Below are 14,948 nucleotides of genomic sequence, written 5' to 3'. Positions count from 1 at the left end.
TTGGGTGTCATAAACCAATCATCTGAACAGAACAAATTTAGATAAGCAGACATGCAAAAATTATATTTGGACCATTTGCCAGTACTTATATCATACTCCTACACCAACTCCAAAGGAAAAAAACAAAAACAGTCACTTTTTTTGTTTTTAAGTATACTGAGTAAATGTTTCACAGAGACCCTTACCCTCAGTAAGCCTTCATGGATGCGATGACCCACCTCATCAGCACTCCGACCCAGCTTAGGAGACAATGAACTAAAAATAGGATCCTCCTTAGAAAGAAGTGGGGAGGTCAGGTTTGCCCTCTCCTGTACACCCTAGAGGAGAGAGAAGGGGAAGACAATTAGATCATATTTTAGCAGGTGATCAAACAAGCAAAAAGGCTGAAGTCTCCTTGGTGCTGTACACCTAGGACTGGGCGATATATCGATTTTTTTTAAAATATTGATATATTTTTATACGAGATATGAGATGTGACTAGGGCTGCACGATTTTGCATAAAATGAGAATCACGATTTTTTTGCTTAGAATTGAGATCACGATTCTCTCACGATTTTCTTTTCCAGTATAAATATTTATTGCACTTATTAACTGCACATCAACTTCGTAACAGTTGAGACTGAACATAAAAACAATAAATAAACATAAAAACAACAAATGTCTCACGTTTTGTCGTTGCCGCAAAATGTTGTACTGCTTGAAATTCCGTCTCCACCGTTGCTCGACGCTGCGTGTATAGAGCAGGTAGTGCAACAATAGAAAAATAGTTGCGGGACGGCACTGTGTAGCGTTTGTCTAGGGTGTTCATCATTTTCCTAAATCCCTCGTTTTGCACAGTGTTGATGGGAGCCATATATTTGGTCAGGTGATAAGTGATAGCCTCCGTAATTTCTTTGTGCCTGCGGGAGTTCGACGTGTATAGGGAAGCGCTGTATAAGGTTCCCGTTATTGATGTTTGGGTGGTTGACCGGGACGGATTTTCTCCTGTCACTTTCTCCTCATCCCTGACGTGCTCTCTGTTGTTTTTTCCCTGCCAATTTTAGCAGCCAGCTTCTGTATCACGTGGTATAAGGCTCCGCACTCGTCATTTGTTGAGCAGGAAGAGTGAGCGCTTGTTTTCATGCAGATTACGTCCCGGATCAAAATGCGGTACAATCGTCGTCGTCTTTTCTCTCTCTCTTTTTTTAAAAAAATCATTGTCATTTGGAAATGAGATCGCACATAAGTATGAATTGAGATTGCGATTTTCTAACGATTAATCGTGCAGCCCTAGATGTGACAATATCGTTTATATCGATATAGTCTATGTTACGCTATAATTTTACTCGTGGAGCCGCAAGTTTGCCTCTCTTTCGTCCACTTTTGTCTCTACGCAACGTTACTCGGCCTCTCCTTCACTGAACAAAACTCCCCCTCCCCCATCGCTTCACCTGCAGGCAAAGACAGGATGGACACGGCAGCTATCAAAGAGGAGCTGGTCGGTAAAAAGAAAACATTTGGAGATCACTATTTCAGTGCTGGCACGGTGGTTAGCACTGTTGCCGCACAGCAAGAAGGTCCTGAGTTCAATTCCAACACCAGGCCGAGGTCTTTCTGTGTGGAGTTTGCATGTTCTCCCCGTGTTTGCGTGGGTTCTCTCCGGGTACTCCGGCTTCCTCCCACCGTCCAAAGACATGCAGCTTGTGGGGATAGGTTAATTGGATAATCCAAATTGTCACTAGGTGTGAATGTGCGAATGAATGTGAGTGTGAATGGTTGTTTGTCCCTGTGTGTTGGCCCTGCGACAGACTGGCGAACTGTCCATGGTGTACCCCGCCTCTCGCCCTATGACAGCTGGGATAGGCTCCAGCGCCCCCCGCGACCCTGAAAAGGATAAACGGAAGCGAATGGATGGATGGGATGGATATTTCAGTGCTGTCAGCGTAATGTTAACGCCATAACTGCAGTAACGTTAACATAAATCTCTGTTAACGAGTTACCGCGGATCGCCCTGTGGGTGGGGCGGGATGGCATTAACGAGCTAACTGGGCTAACGCGTTGACGCCTAAAATCCTTTCATTTTCTCAAAAATTGACAGTGCGCCTTATGTATGAATTCTGGAAATTTATTTAACCAGCTAGATTTTTTTTTCCAATCGTCAAAAATAAATGATCATTTTCTAGCTTCGTGTTAAACCCATATATGTTAGTTACAATTAAAACTAAATCATTATATTTTATGACTTGACATATGTAATGACCTGCAGAAGAAATGAGGGTCAGGGAATATTGAAGAGTTTGTGTGAATTTCAGCACCATTTACAAAGCCTCGACCTCCAACAAAGTAAGCAGATTTCCCTTCTTCACATGCTTTCTTTATAATGGGCCACAGCTTCAGTCTGTTTTCTTTGTCCTCTCTCGTCAGGTCTTCAGTGAACCGCAGATGATTATATTGAAGGAAAGTATTGTTCTTGGCAGCTTTCCACACAGCATCACGAATTCTCCTTGAGATGAACTGGATGATGATCCCTCTGGGTCTTGGGTCATTTTGTTTTGGTTTCCCCACTCGATGAGCGATGTCTAAGACCTCTGGAAGCTTTTCCTTTTCTGCTGGCAGAACCGTTTGGCATATCTCAATCACTTTTGCGCACACATCTTCTTTCTCCAACTCCGGTACCCAATACAGTCTCAGGTTCCAACGGCGGTTGTAGCGTTCAATTTCAGAGATGCATTCGTCACATTTCTGTGTAAGCCACTCGTTTTTCTCAATGACCATAATCTTATCACTTGTGTCCTTTCATTCCGTACGAACTGTTCCTACCATTTCTTCAATGGCGTCACTTCTGGTGTTGATCAGATTGATCAAAGTGTTGACTGCATCAGCTTTCAGGGAGTCGCCATCAGAGTGACTGGTAGACAATGTTGGTTTTTTTAGCCACTGGAGGCTTGGAAGGCGTAACTGGTAGTGGTGGAAATTCTTCTTCAACCATCTGCTGACAATCCATTTCTTTCATGTAGCTATGGTCGCTAGCTAGCATGCTAGTTGCATGTGGTTTGCCCGAGTTACTCAGCCTTTTCTGAACAGATTTCGACATGTTGTTGTTATTAAATTTGGATTCAGATTTAGCAGGTTTTATTGCGCTGATCTTCAAAAAAGTCTTGGAAGCTAGAAAGACGTCAAATAGGTGCTATAAAACTGCTTTATAACATTCTAGTGCTGAGAGCTCGAAAAAAATACTCCTCTTCACGTCGCCATCTTGCTCAGCCCCCCAGTTAATGTGTTTGAGTGACACGGTTAGCGCCCAGTTAGCTCCTAGAATTTCTCAACAGCTCTGCCTCCTTTTCAACTGCCCGAGACATTTAAACAATGGATAATCCGTTTACAAACAAATTCATGCTTTTCTCCTCAACAGAGAGCGTCCCCCATTTTAACAACAGCGTCGTAAAATAAGAAGAATGGCGCAGAATGTGTCACGTGAAGATTCATCAGCCAGATTAAGTGTTTACTGACAATTGACATCATCATGACTATTCCAACAATCCTCTCCGCACAGAGAAGCATAAACACACTTGACTATCACTAAATCAAATTAAACATGCATTTGTAATGGCGCTACTTCAGTTTACAATACAGTTCATTCACTTAGTCAGCAGGTGGCGGTATCCTCGTACACTGGGGAGTAAACTGCCATTAAATGAAACAGAAGAAGAAGAAAAAAAAATCTGCACATGCGCAGTACAGATCGGGTAGACTTTGCACATGTGCAGTAAGGATCGGGGAGTACTGATCCGTAACTATCTTTTTATTTTTCATTTTTGTCTACATTATATTGAAATGTTTCATTATTGCAACCATTTTAAGAGATAATTATTATTGTTAACATCTTAACAGATACTCTGACCCGTAACGGCCGGAAGTAGACACCTTTCGCATATGCGTGGTACCGATCGGGTTTCCGGTACAGATCGGGTAGTGACATGGGGAAAGCCCAAAACTGCACTACCTCCACTTCCATACCATTGATTCATTAATGCTGAATTCTCTCGCAGCTGCTCTTCCCACATTGTTGCAGTATATTAATGACTAACCTCATATTATGGATGGATTATCTCAGTTGTTCTCCTGAGTGAAGTTTGGTCCGTTTACAGCATCCTGCCATGCAATTGCATTTGTCTCTAACCACCAGAAACCCTCACGTTAACTTTTATCGAGTGGAAAAAAGTTAGCGTTCGTCCTTTAGCTTCACTGTGCTAATGTTATGCTAACTTTTGCTAGCAATCACGTAGCACATCATTATATACCAGCTAGTCCGACTTCAGTAACCCTACAAAACGTCACTGCTGTTTAGTTTTCTGTCTTCATTTATGTTGGAAGTGATAGCAGAGCTGTACGTTTTAATTTTTTGAGAAGTCTCTCAGTCAGAACATGCTATATCAACACTGATCATTTTATTAAAGATAAAATAATTTAGACAGTTTTTAACGCTCAGTGATGCCGCAGTGTTTGTTTGACTTTGGGACCTGAAGAAGAGGGAGTTTTGGACCCAGATTACTCCGCAGGGCTCCTGACTATGGCAGCTGTAATGCTCCGGCAATCCATCAAGCAGTGCGCCTTCATAGTCTACCAAAGTCGTACTAAAACATTTTTGAACAGATTTCTGCGCGCCGTGTACCACATAAAATTGATTCGAGGTGAGTAAGCACAACCAGAATTCATACATAAGTAGGGATGGGTATCGTTTAGGTTTTATCCGATACCAGTGCCAAATCGGTACTTTTGAAACGGTGCCAGTGCTCAAACGGTGCTCAAACCGGTGCTTAAAGAATGGAGAACACAAACTTTGTCCAAAAACCTCTCATGTTCAGCTGTTTTTTTTTGTAAAAAGATAACAATGTTAGCCTTTTCTGCAGCTATGGGGCATATATGGTATCACTCATGGCTGGAAGCAGTGCTTAATCAATGGAAAAAACACAAACTTTGTCCAAAAACCTCTCATGTTTAACTGTTTTCCACTTCTTCTTTGGTCATTTTAGCCTTTTTGGCCAGGGTGAAGAGAGTATCTGCCATCAAACAAGAAGACAGCCGCATGTAGCTATGATGATGTTTGCTAGTTCACCTTACATGCATTAATGTAATAACGTGGTTAGCCTACTCAACGTAAATTACACACGAACAACATTAAGCTACTCACGCAGAGAAGAACGGCTGCTGCTGCCATCAAATACGGCGCATTTCTCGGCTTTTAAAAAAACGCTATGCGTCGCCAGGTGTTTCATGAGATTCGAGACAGTATCACAGTATCAGCTTAAAGCACTTGTTGCTGCTGAGTTTGCATATTTTGCTGTGAAGTACAGCCAGACTTTTAACCGCTTCGCCTTGGACATTTTTAATCTGTAGCTCTGCGCTAACAGAACGTACGTACCTGGCCCCACCTACTATCCTCGGAAACGTAAAACAATTGGCTAAAAGTGTATCACAGCTCAGGAAAAAAAAGCACCGAAATAAAGCACCGAAATGTGCGCTGCTTTTCGGTCTGGTTACTACCGTTTATGTCAGAACGACACCGGTACCCATCCATATACATAAGGCACACTGTCGATTTTTGAGAAAATTAAAGGATTTTATGTGTGCCTTATAGTGTGTAAAATACATGATACAGAAGAAAAGAATTTATCGCGATATATAGCGTTACTGCACATGCTTCAAATTATACCGTGATATGGATTTTAGGCCATATCGCCCAGCCCTACTATTGTGACCCCATTTGACAGCAGTCTGCAGTAAAGACTCTCACAATTACCTAAAATGAGACTTGTAAAAACAAATAAAGTGAATAACATAAATACAAGCTTGACACAGTGCAGTGGTTATGACCTTCACATTACAGCAAGAGGGCCCGAATCCGCCAGCCGGATGAGGCCTTTCTGTGTGAAGTTTTCATATTCGGGTACAGGACAGTGGTGATTAACGTGATGTGAATGATTATCAGTCTCCCTGTGATGGACTGGCCAAGCTGTACCCTGTCTTTTGCTCTCTCACAAATGGGATAACCTACATCCACTCCACGACAATGAATTGGAAAAGTAGTTAAGAAAATAGACAGATTGAATATAAATACATGTTTTCCATGTCATTTAAATTGGTCCTGTTGTTTCTTATTCATTTACTACCGTCTCCTTACGCATAAAAAAGGACTCCTAGTCTACTCTTTGCAGTGTGGAATACAGCTTATTAATTTAACACTGGTATCAGTACAAATCCTCTTTTCCAATGTATGGGAATAGTATTGGAACTAGAAAAACGTGGATCGGTGTGTACCTAATTAATGATAAATTTCTTGACATTGGATTCAAGGAGAAATTTAAATTCAAACATCATACAAGTAAGTTTGTAGATAAACTGCAACAAGGGGTTGGTTTAAAACAAACAAACAACAGTGGCATCAACATCCACTTATACCTGGCAAGCTTGACCTACCCAAACAAAAGCAGCTGCAATAAATATATATAACAAATCTAATGCCATTTAGTTACATTGTTTTCTACTGTGCTTAGAAAATCACCAGGACCTTGAACCTTTTTACTCATCAGCATAGTTTCCCTCATAGCTCCTATGATCTTTTGCTCATACTGAGGCTGCTGCCTTGTGGCTGGCTGGCTCTGAGCTCTCGATGGCTTTAACTTTAGCCTCTTTGCCTTTGTTAGCTTCTTTAAAATGTTTAAGTACAGCTGGGCGAGGGTGTTTTAAGTGTCTAATAAGGTCTGTTGTTTATTTTAGCAAACTCTGCGTCTTCACTCACAGTAAATAAATTCTAGTTAAAGACATGTTAGCACAAGGCTGCAAGTGTGGGCATGACTACCTGCTCACGTTACCCATCTGTGTAACAGACCGGCTCATAATCAGACCCACATGAGACAGACTGGCTGATCTGGGATGAGCATGTCGGAAAACAGCAGATTCCAGTCCCTGGCTGGTCAGTTGGTCCATTTCTAGTAATTAAGTGTAAAATTGGCTTAAAGCCTAATTAAACAAGAACTGCCATGTAATTCCATGCAACTCTGCAATTCAGTTCCAGAGGTTAGGTTCAGGATAACATTTCAAAATATTTGTTGGGAAATAAAAAAGCCATGCAGATAATACTTGTCATCAAGCGGCCCTATATCCTCACAACAGATGATGAGCCTGGTGTCTACTCACCCTGAGGTGCTGGAAAGCATGGATACTATAAGGTAGTTCAAACACTTTTCCACAGTCTGGCTTCTCTAGATCTGGGGGTAGAGCAGACCTGGAATCAATGTAGTCTTCAGGGCTAGAAAGAAAAGAGGAGAAGAAAAGATGACAATTTCATCATAATCACACAGAGGCCGTGAAGTTATTTAGGAGCAGAAACCATAAATGCATATTTAAAAGCAAAATAATGGCACAGACCTGATGTCTTTGCTTTCCAATGAGACATAAGTGCCATCATACAGATCCAGGTCTCCCAGGGGTACCTTAGCCATTACACAGTCTGCATCCTCCTTGTAATGCCTCTGCTCCAAACCCGTATCTCGGTCCTCATTCTCCTCAATATGAATCTTCTGTGCCACTAGCTGCTTCTGCTCAACAATCAGAAAAGAAGGCAGCAGTGAGGCATGACAAACTGGAATTGGATCTTAAATTAAACGACTGAATTTAATTTAATAATGTAGTGACACAAACTACGGCGAATGACCAGCATGAATGAAAGAATAAATGGGTAAACCCACCTCCAGCTTCTTGAGGTAGTTAACGCGGGTTTCTTGCCTCATGAAGATTACAACATCGTGCGGGTGTTTCAGATTTAAAGGGGAGTCCACCTGAAAAGCAAACAGCGCGATCGTGACCGACGTGCTTAGCTTCGCTTACTTAGGCCGAAAAAGACTTGGGCAGTTGATTAATCTCTGATATGACAACATTCAGATAGTGTGGAGTCATTGATTTAACTAGTGCGCCCGATTGTTAATTTCACACACGCACACTCGTCTTGTCAGACGCTCCTAATACACATAAATACGTAATGTCCCTGTCTATAGTCGGCACCAAACACCACTGACGTTCTGGCATATCTGCAAGCGCCTTCCAATGGAGGCATACACACTGTCATAAAAATATAAGTGTTTATCTTGACCCGGTTAACCAAAAGATAAAGGAACTAGTCTGATAAAGCTAAACCACTTGGTCAAACAAGCGGGATTTTAATATCCACGGAACTTTCTTTCTAAATCCACAGTTGCTCAAGCTGACAAATGAGTCGCACCGAGTTAAATTATTATAAGTACTACAGTTACGTTACAGTCGGTGCTATGAAAAATAGTTAGCTTCATAAGCTAGCAGCCAAACGTAAGCGTTAGCAGGTCAATGAGCTGTCATACTTGCTGCTGAATTTTTCCGTCCTCTGTGACAACCCAGTGGGTCGTAGCCCCTCCGGAGTCCACTGCAAGTATACACAGGAGGATGAAAAGCTTTCCATGTAGCGACGTTTTCCGCGAATAGTTGACACGGCAGGGCAAAGACTCCGGGCAGATTTTCCTGAGGTCCGCCATTTTTCTATCTCCCTTTTTCTTTTTCTATTTTTTTCCTGCGGCAACAATAGACTCCCACCAGGAGATGGCGCTCGCGTCTGCAAAGCGCGAAAAAAATGTAATGACGTTTGGAAAAAGAAAAAAACAGGAAATTCTGTAGATACCAAAAGTTCGAGACGTTTTCAAGGCAAAGGTGGGTGTGCTACGAGAATAAAAACCTGCGTTCACGGACACATTCGGAGCTTATAACGCTTTTGTCACCGATGTGAGGGACGTGATTTCGCTGCCCGTTGTTTTGGTCAGTGGTTTTCTTTTAATACTTTACTTTTGACTGCAACCAGATTCGCATTTGTAGTTCCGTATCCAGGGGCATGGCTGGTTCGTCAAGTGCCAACACTTCCAGTCGTTGTATGCAGACTGTTAGCTAGCTGTAACGTGTTTTATGTAAAAAAAGATTTGATACCGAATGTTGGAGTTTAGGCAGAACCTTATCGACTGACTGATGCTGACTAATGAAAAGTAAAAGTTACGCCCCATGTAGAGGAATAGTAGATTCAAGGAGGAGGTTTACGACGCCCATAGCTTGTACATGACTCACTGTACAGGTTGACAGTCTGGTTGGCATGTTTTTATGTACAAAGCTGCATATAGTCAAGGATGATTAGCTTATTTGGTTTGTTAAGCTAGGTGGGATATAAGGAGTAACGATAAATGGTACTAATCTTACAATCTAAATTCAAGACTGAGTCTTTAAGATTAATTCCAGTTGTCACAAAATGTGTTGTTCAGTATTATAGTTTAATAACCAACCAAAGACTACACTGCATATTTCATTAGTTCATACTCGGGTTTGTGAAGATTTCTCTATTTATTTTGGTTTGTTGCAAGAATCCAAGAATCTTCTCTGAAGTGAATTCCCACGTGTGTGTGTGTGTGTGTGTGTTAACTCTTCTGGTATAGGATTTGCTATACAAACCCACAGATTAGATGTGGAAGAGTAAGGGAAGGCCAAATAATGAATTGGTAATGCGATTATGTGAAAAATAAATTGTCTGATTGCTCATTAAAGAAAAAGATCATTAGAAATAACCCTAAAACCTTCCCATAGGGATCCTGTTTTCATGATAAATGAGCTGATTTGCTTTAGGTTTTTTCTAAAAGAAGGGAGGAAGTTGATTGGAGGAAATTATAAAGATGGTTGTAGGAGGATATTTCTTGAACATCATATCATTGTGTAACTCTACAAAACCTTTTTAGCAGCTTCATACAAAAAGAAAATCTCTTTTGTGCGGCTGAAGTAAAAATATCCCCATTTTAAAAGCAGAAAAATGCACATGTCTATTTTAAAGTTAATAGAGTTTGAATTTATTTCATGCTTCCTTACCTCTTTCAGACTTTGCCACCTGCTACAAATGGCCTGCTGTGAAAGCAATAAGGGGGGTTTAGAGGAGGACAGCTATGATGGAGCTGTTGGTGGAGTGCTGTCTGACTGTGCTCTGGCTATGCTGGAAAAAGAACAGGAGTCCATTCTTAGCCCTTCAGAGAACCCTAGTGCCTTCATGAGCAGCAGCAGCTTTCAGGCTGCCCCCCTGCAGGGCTACGATGTGGAGTTTGATCCACCGCTGGAGAGTAAATACGAGTGCCCCATTTGTCTCATGGCTTTGAGGAACGCCATTCAAACACGCTGTGGTCACCGCTTCTGCAAGAGCTGCATTGAGAAATCCATCCGGTATGCTATTGTGCATCTTTTTAATCAGCAATGAGCACTTAGGTTTCTATTTCATTTATCATCACAAGTTTCACAGGCCAGTTTTGAATCCTTGTTAGTTCTTTATTAGCATCAGGGCAATCTGGCAAATTCCGAATGATCCAAAAATTCACTGGTACTTGTTTTAATAGTGAAGTAGACAAAAGGGACCAACGATTTCTGTTCTTCTTCTTGCAAATCAGTGATACGGGACAGAGGTGCCCAGTGGACAACGAAATGTTGTCAGAAGACCAACTGTTCCCTGATAACTTTGCCAAAAGGGAAATTCTGTCGCTAACTGTTCGCTGTCCAAACTTGGGCTGTGCCGACAAGATGGAGCTCCGGCATTTGGAGGTAAAAAAAACTGTGACAGACATGTTTGATCCAAACACAGAACACGAAGTCAGGGATGTTAACAGGCTGGTGTTTGAAGATGCAGTTGCTTTGCACGTGAACATTTCAAAGACATATTTATGATTGTGATCACTTTGTTTTGGGTTTTTTTTTTTTTTTTTAAAGCTTTTTGCTTGTCAGTGTGATTATAAACCTCTCACTACTGCTGACTGCCAACTTCATAAAATGGACAGGTGTCAGCGGCTTGTAGACATTTTTGAGATTGCTGTAGAACACGTTTGTCAACACAATAAAATGACTTCAGAGAACACCACCACAACTACACTTTTTTTTTTTTCTTGGCACATAAATAACAGTTCATCCCCCAGTTTGTGTCTTTCTCTGGTGTGGACAGAGGACTTGTTACAGCTTTCCTGACACCACTTTTATTCTGTTTTAGCTATTCTGGTCTTTTATCTCATTGGATGATGTTTGCATGTGTATACGTATACATGTATTTTATGTTCATGTATGTGTGCTGAATGTACATTTTTGTATATGTATGTGCATATTTGCATGTACACATATCTTTACAAACATATGGATGTCTCACAATGTTTTCTGTTTTCATCTTATCTATTTTAATTCTTTTTATTTGATTATATTATCCCTTTGTTCAGCACTTTGGCCGACACTTGATGTCTTTTAAATGTGCTATATGATTAAAGATGAAGACTTTCCTGCTACAGAAGCAAATTAAATGTTTTTTGTATTTATTTTTTCATTTTATTGTTTTAACTTCCAGGATCATTTGGTGCATTGTGAGTTTGCCACTGTGCCTTGTCCACAGTGCCAGCAGTCTGTGAAAAAGAGCCACCTAGAAGAGCACATAACTGTTCAGTGCCAAAAAAGACCCATGTCATGTCCAGACTGTGTGGCATGCTTTCTTTATGAGGAGAGAGAGGTACCATTGAATCACTTTTCAAGAACAGATCTCATGGCAGAGTTACAGTGATGTTTTGTGTGTCTGTGAGGAAATTTTCCTAATAGTCTCCTTTCATTTGCTCCTTCAGCTTCATCAGCAACAGTGTCCCTTTGCCAGTGTGAAGTGTCAGTACTGTGAGCTGGAGCTCGTCAGAGACCAGGTGAGTCTCTTAAGAGTCTGCCATGAAGAAGAGGCCTCAGGTGAATGAAGGGTTAGGAAGTGGTGATCAAAACAGGAACTACTCTCTTGTTTAAGCAATGGGGAACCATTCCAAACTCGGTCACATCACATGTTACAGTGCAGAAGGACAGTCACCATTTCAGCAGTAGAAAGTGGAACCACTTCTGTTTTAATTGTTGTCTGTTATTCCTGTTCCCTTGTTCCCTTTGTCTGTCATTTTCAGCAATAAGCAATCTCTTTGAAATGCTTAAAAAAACCCAATCTGAATATGACTGAAGCTAATTTACTAATGAATTTTTTTTTTCTTTTTCTTTTTTCCCCCCCAGATGGAGTCTCACTGTGACACAGATTGCCCAAAAGCACCTATTGCCTGTAACTTTAGCATCTTTGGATGTAAAGAAAGGGTAGGTGATCAATTTCTAGATTTCCATTCTTTCAGCTCTCATACAGCACATTCTTAATAGGTTAATACAGTGGTTCCCAAACTTTTTTTGCTGGCCCCCCCTTTGTTTTACAAGAAAAATGCCCCCCGCGCGCGCGCACAGGGAGGCATAAACACATCCTCCAACCACACACACCCATATTTTGCTCCGTTGCGGTTTATTTCACACCTCAAACATTTAGTAAACAATTAAGCAAATACAAGTAATCTGCAATAAATTACAGGTAGTAAGGAAATAAACTACTAACTCTTTTACGCTATGCCGCACCTACACCGGTATTTTTTTAAAAAACGCAGCTGTTTGGTCCACACGTAAACGGCGTTTCGAATCACCGAAAACTGAGATTTTTAAAACTCCTTTTTTGCGTTTACGTGTGGACAAGGAATACAGAGTTCATCACGTCAAAGGTATGTGCCTTTTTTCACGTCAGCTGTGCGCCACGTTATTGTTTACATGTGATGAATTGCAGAATGGCAGATAAACAGTATTTTGTCTCTATCTTCAGGTTTTACACGCTTACATATAAACACACAGTTACTGTCCCTCTATTTAGAAAGGCAGAGGCGTCACAGTGTACAGGGAGTGCAGAATTATTAGGCAAGTTGTATTTTTGAGGAATAATTTTATTATTGAACAACAACCATGTTCTCAATGAACCCAAAAAACTCATTAATATCAAAGCTGAATGTTTTTGGAAGTAGTTTTTAGTTTGTTTTTAGTTTTAGCTATTTTAGGGGGATATCTGTGTGTGCAGGTGACTATTACTGTGCATAATTATTAGGCAACTTAACAAAATACAAATATATACCCATTTCAATTATTTATTTTTACCAGTGAAACCAATATAACATCTCCACATTCACAAATATACATTTCTGACGTTCAAAAACAAAACAAAAACAAATCGGCGACCAATATAGCCACCTTTCTTTGCAAGGACACTCAAAAGCCTGCCATCCATGGATTCTGTCAGTGTTTTGATCTGTTCACCATCAACATTGCGTGCAGCAGCAACCACAGCCTCCCAGACACTGTTCAGAGAGGTGTACTGTTTTCCCTCCTTGTAAATCTCACATTTGATGATGGAAACTGTAGCAGGATCAGCCTGATATTATTTGTATCCCACTGTAACTTTACTGTATAAAGAGCTAACATCTCCAAAATGTCAGGAGTAGTTAGTCATTACAAGAAGTGTTTGTGAACTAAAAATCAAAAATGTGGGCTACTGTTTGTCCGTGATTTAAACAGCCCAGCGCTGCTCCCAACAAGGGAAAACCAATTCTGCAGGGGAGACCTACCTTGGCACTTGTGCAGGTGAAGCCAAAGGGATATTTTCTAGTCTCTGGCTTAGAATGAAGTTGGTTTGGAAACATATTCAGCGATGCTTCATCTCCTGCTTTGCGTTTGTGTGGGTGCCCCGTGCTAGCAGTGTACAAGCGTTTTGTTTTTTTTCCCCCTTTTCATACCGCGCCCCCCCTGCAATGGCACACTTTGGGAAGGTCTGGGTTAATAGGTTTTGTAGTTTGCGACACAAGTTTTAAAGCTGGTTTGACTCTGCAGATGCAGCGCCACAACCTGGCTCAGCACATGCAGGAGTTCACACAGATGCATATGCGCTACATGGCTGAATTTCTGCGTGGCCTTAGCCTCAATGGTACTACACCCAAACCCCTGAGGACTTTAGGACCTTCACTTTCCTCTGAGGATCAAGGAGCTGCACCATCAGTACCGGCCTGTAGTGGGCCCAGAGGGGCTGCAGCTCTGAGCTGCAGTAGCAGTTGTGCTCCAGGTCCGTCTAGTGAAGAGATGCAGCAGAGGCTCCGTGAGATGGATGGACGATTGGTGAAGCAGGATCACCAGCTCCGTGAACTCATCATCTTAAAAGACACCCAAGTAAGTGATATCCAAGTGTATTTTGACCTTTTGGGTTTTTGGTTTGTTTTTGTTCTTTTAGATTAGTTTCTTTTAGATTAGTCTCAAAGCCTCTATTCTTTCATTTTCTCTCAAATATTTTCCCATTTCATTTTCACAGGCAGGCCAGCTAGCAGAGCTCAGGCGTAGAGTGTCCATGCTGGAGGATACAGTAAAAGAGCTGGAGGCCCAACATTGCAATGGTATCTTCATCTGGCGCCTCAAAGGTTTTTCAGTCCACCTGCGGAACCAAGAAGCGGGCCAGCCAGTGGTTGAGCACAGCCCCGGCTTTTACACAGGCCGCCCAGGCTACAAGCTGTGCCTGCGCTTACACCTGCAGACCCCCAATGCCCCTCGCTGCTCCAACTACATCTCCCTATTTGTGCACACCATGCAAGGAGCTTTTGATGGGCAGCTTACCTGGCCATTTCAAGGAACCATCCGGCTCGCCATCCTAGACCAGGGCCCTGAGGGTCAGCATCACATGGAGGCAATGGAGACTAAACCAGATCTACAGGCCTTCCAGAAGCCGACAATTCAGCGCAATCCGAAAGGATTTGGCTATGTCACCTTCATGCACCTGTCTCAGCTGAGTCAGAGAGCTTATGTTAAAGACGACACTCTGCTCATCCGCTGCGAGGTGACGCCGCGTTTTGACAATATCCTTCACCGTGAGGGACCAGCTGTACAGCCAAGAGGACCTGAGGCATTTGCTTCAAGAGACTAAAGTCGCACTCCTTCGTGTGGGATCTTCCACAAGCTGACATTTATGGTACCTCTACCAGTGTTTTAGTAATTCAGTAAAGTTCATTTTTAATTGATGGTGA

The 14,948-nt window shown here is 41.8% G+C and overlaps 2 protein-coding genes across 4 annotated transcripts in view; one reads left to right on the top strand and one right to left on the bottom strand.

The window, feature by feature from the left end:
• The window catches only part of ttc17 (tetratricopeptide repeat domain 17), a 23,047-nt gene extending 14,462 nt beyond the window's left edge, over positions 1–8,585 (bottom strand). Inside the window, exons 1-5 of the mRNA XM_085460196.1 lie at positions 8,373–8,585; positions 7,728–7,817; positions 7,408–7,577; positions 7,177–7,288; positions 186–317 (exon numbers count right to left, since the gene is read on the bottom strand). Coding sequence (XP_085316322.1) covers positions 186–317; positions 7,177–7,288; positions 7,408–7,577; positions 7,728–7,817; positions 8,373–8,543 — 675 coding nt within the window. The 5' untranslated portion in view covers positions 8,544–8,585. The remainder of the gene's footprint in view (positions 1–185; positions 318–7,176; positions 7,289–7,407; positions 7,578–7,727; positions 7,818–8,372) is intronic.
• Positions 8,497–14,948, top strand: traf6 (TNF receptor-associated factor 6). 3 transcript variants are annotated; one of them, XM_085460227.1, is made up of 8 exons: positions 8,497–8,715; positions 9,916–10,251; positions 10,473–10,623; positions 11,408–11,566; positions 11,676–11,747; positions 12,094–12,171; positions 13,771–14,103; positions 14,243–14,948. In XM_085460227.1, the coding sequence occupies exons 2-8, from the start codon at positions 9,935–9,937 to the stop codon at positions 14,846–14,848; spliced, it is 1,716 nt and encodes a 571-aa protein (XP_085316353.1). In that variant the 5' UTR covers positions 8,497–8,715; positions 9,916–9,934; the 3' UTR covers positions 14,849–14,948. The 3 variants fall into 3 exon arrangements, with proteins under 3 accessions (XP_085316353.1, XP_085316344.1, XP_085316336.1); XM_085460218.1 differs by having other exon boundaries at positions 8,498–8,820; XM_085460210.1 differs by lacking the exon at positions 8,497–8,715 and adding an exon at positions 8,902–9,041.

This window comes from Copadichromis virginalis, linkage group LG1, assembly GCF_057382275.1.
Source record: "Copadichromis virginalis isolate Kocher_CV1m ecotype Utaka linkage group LG1, C_Virginalis_male_GT1.1, whole genome shotgun sequence".
Taxonomy (NCBI): domain Eukaryota; kingdom Metazoa; phylum Chordata; class Actinopteri; order Cichliformes; family Cichlidae; genus Copadichromis; species Copadichromis virginalis.
Note: the sequence above shows the minus strand (reverse complement) of the source record. Positions and strands in the feature narration are given on the sequence as shown.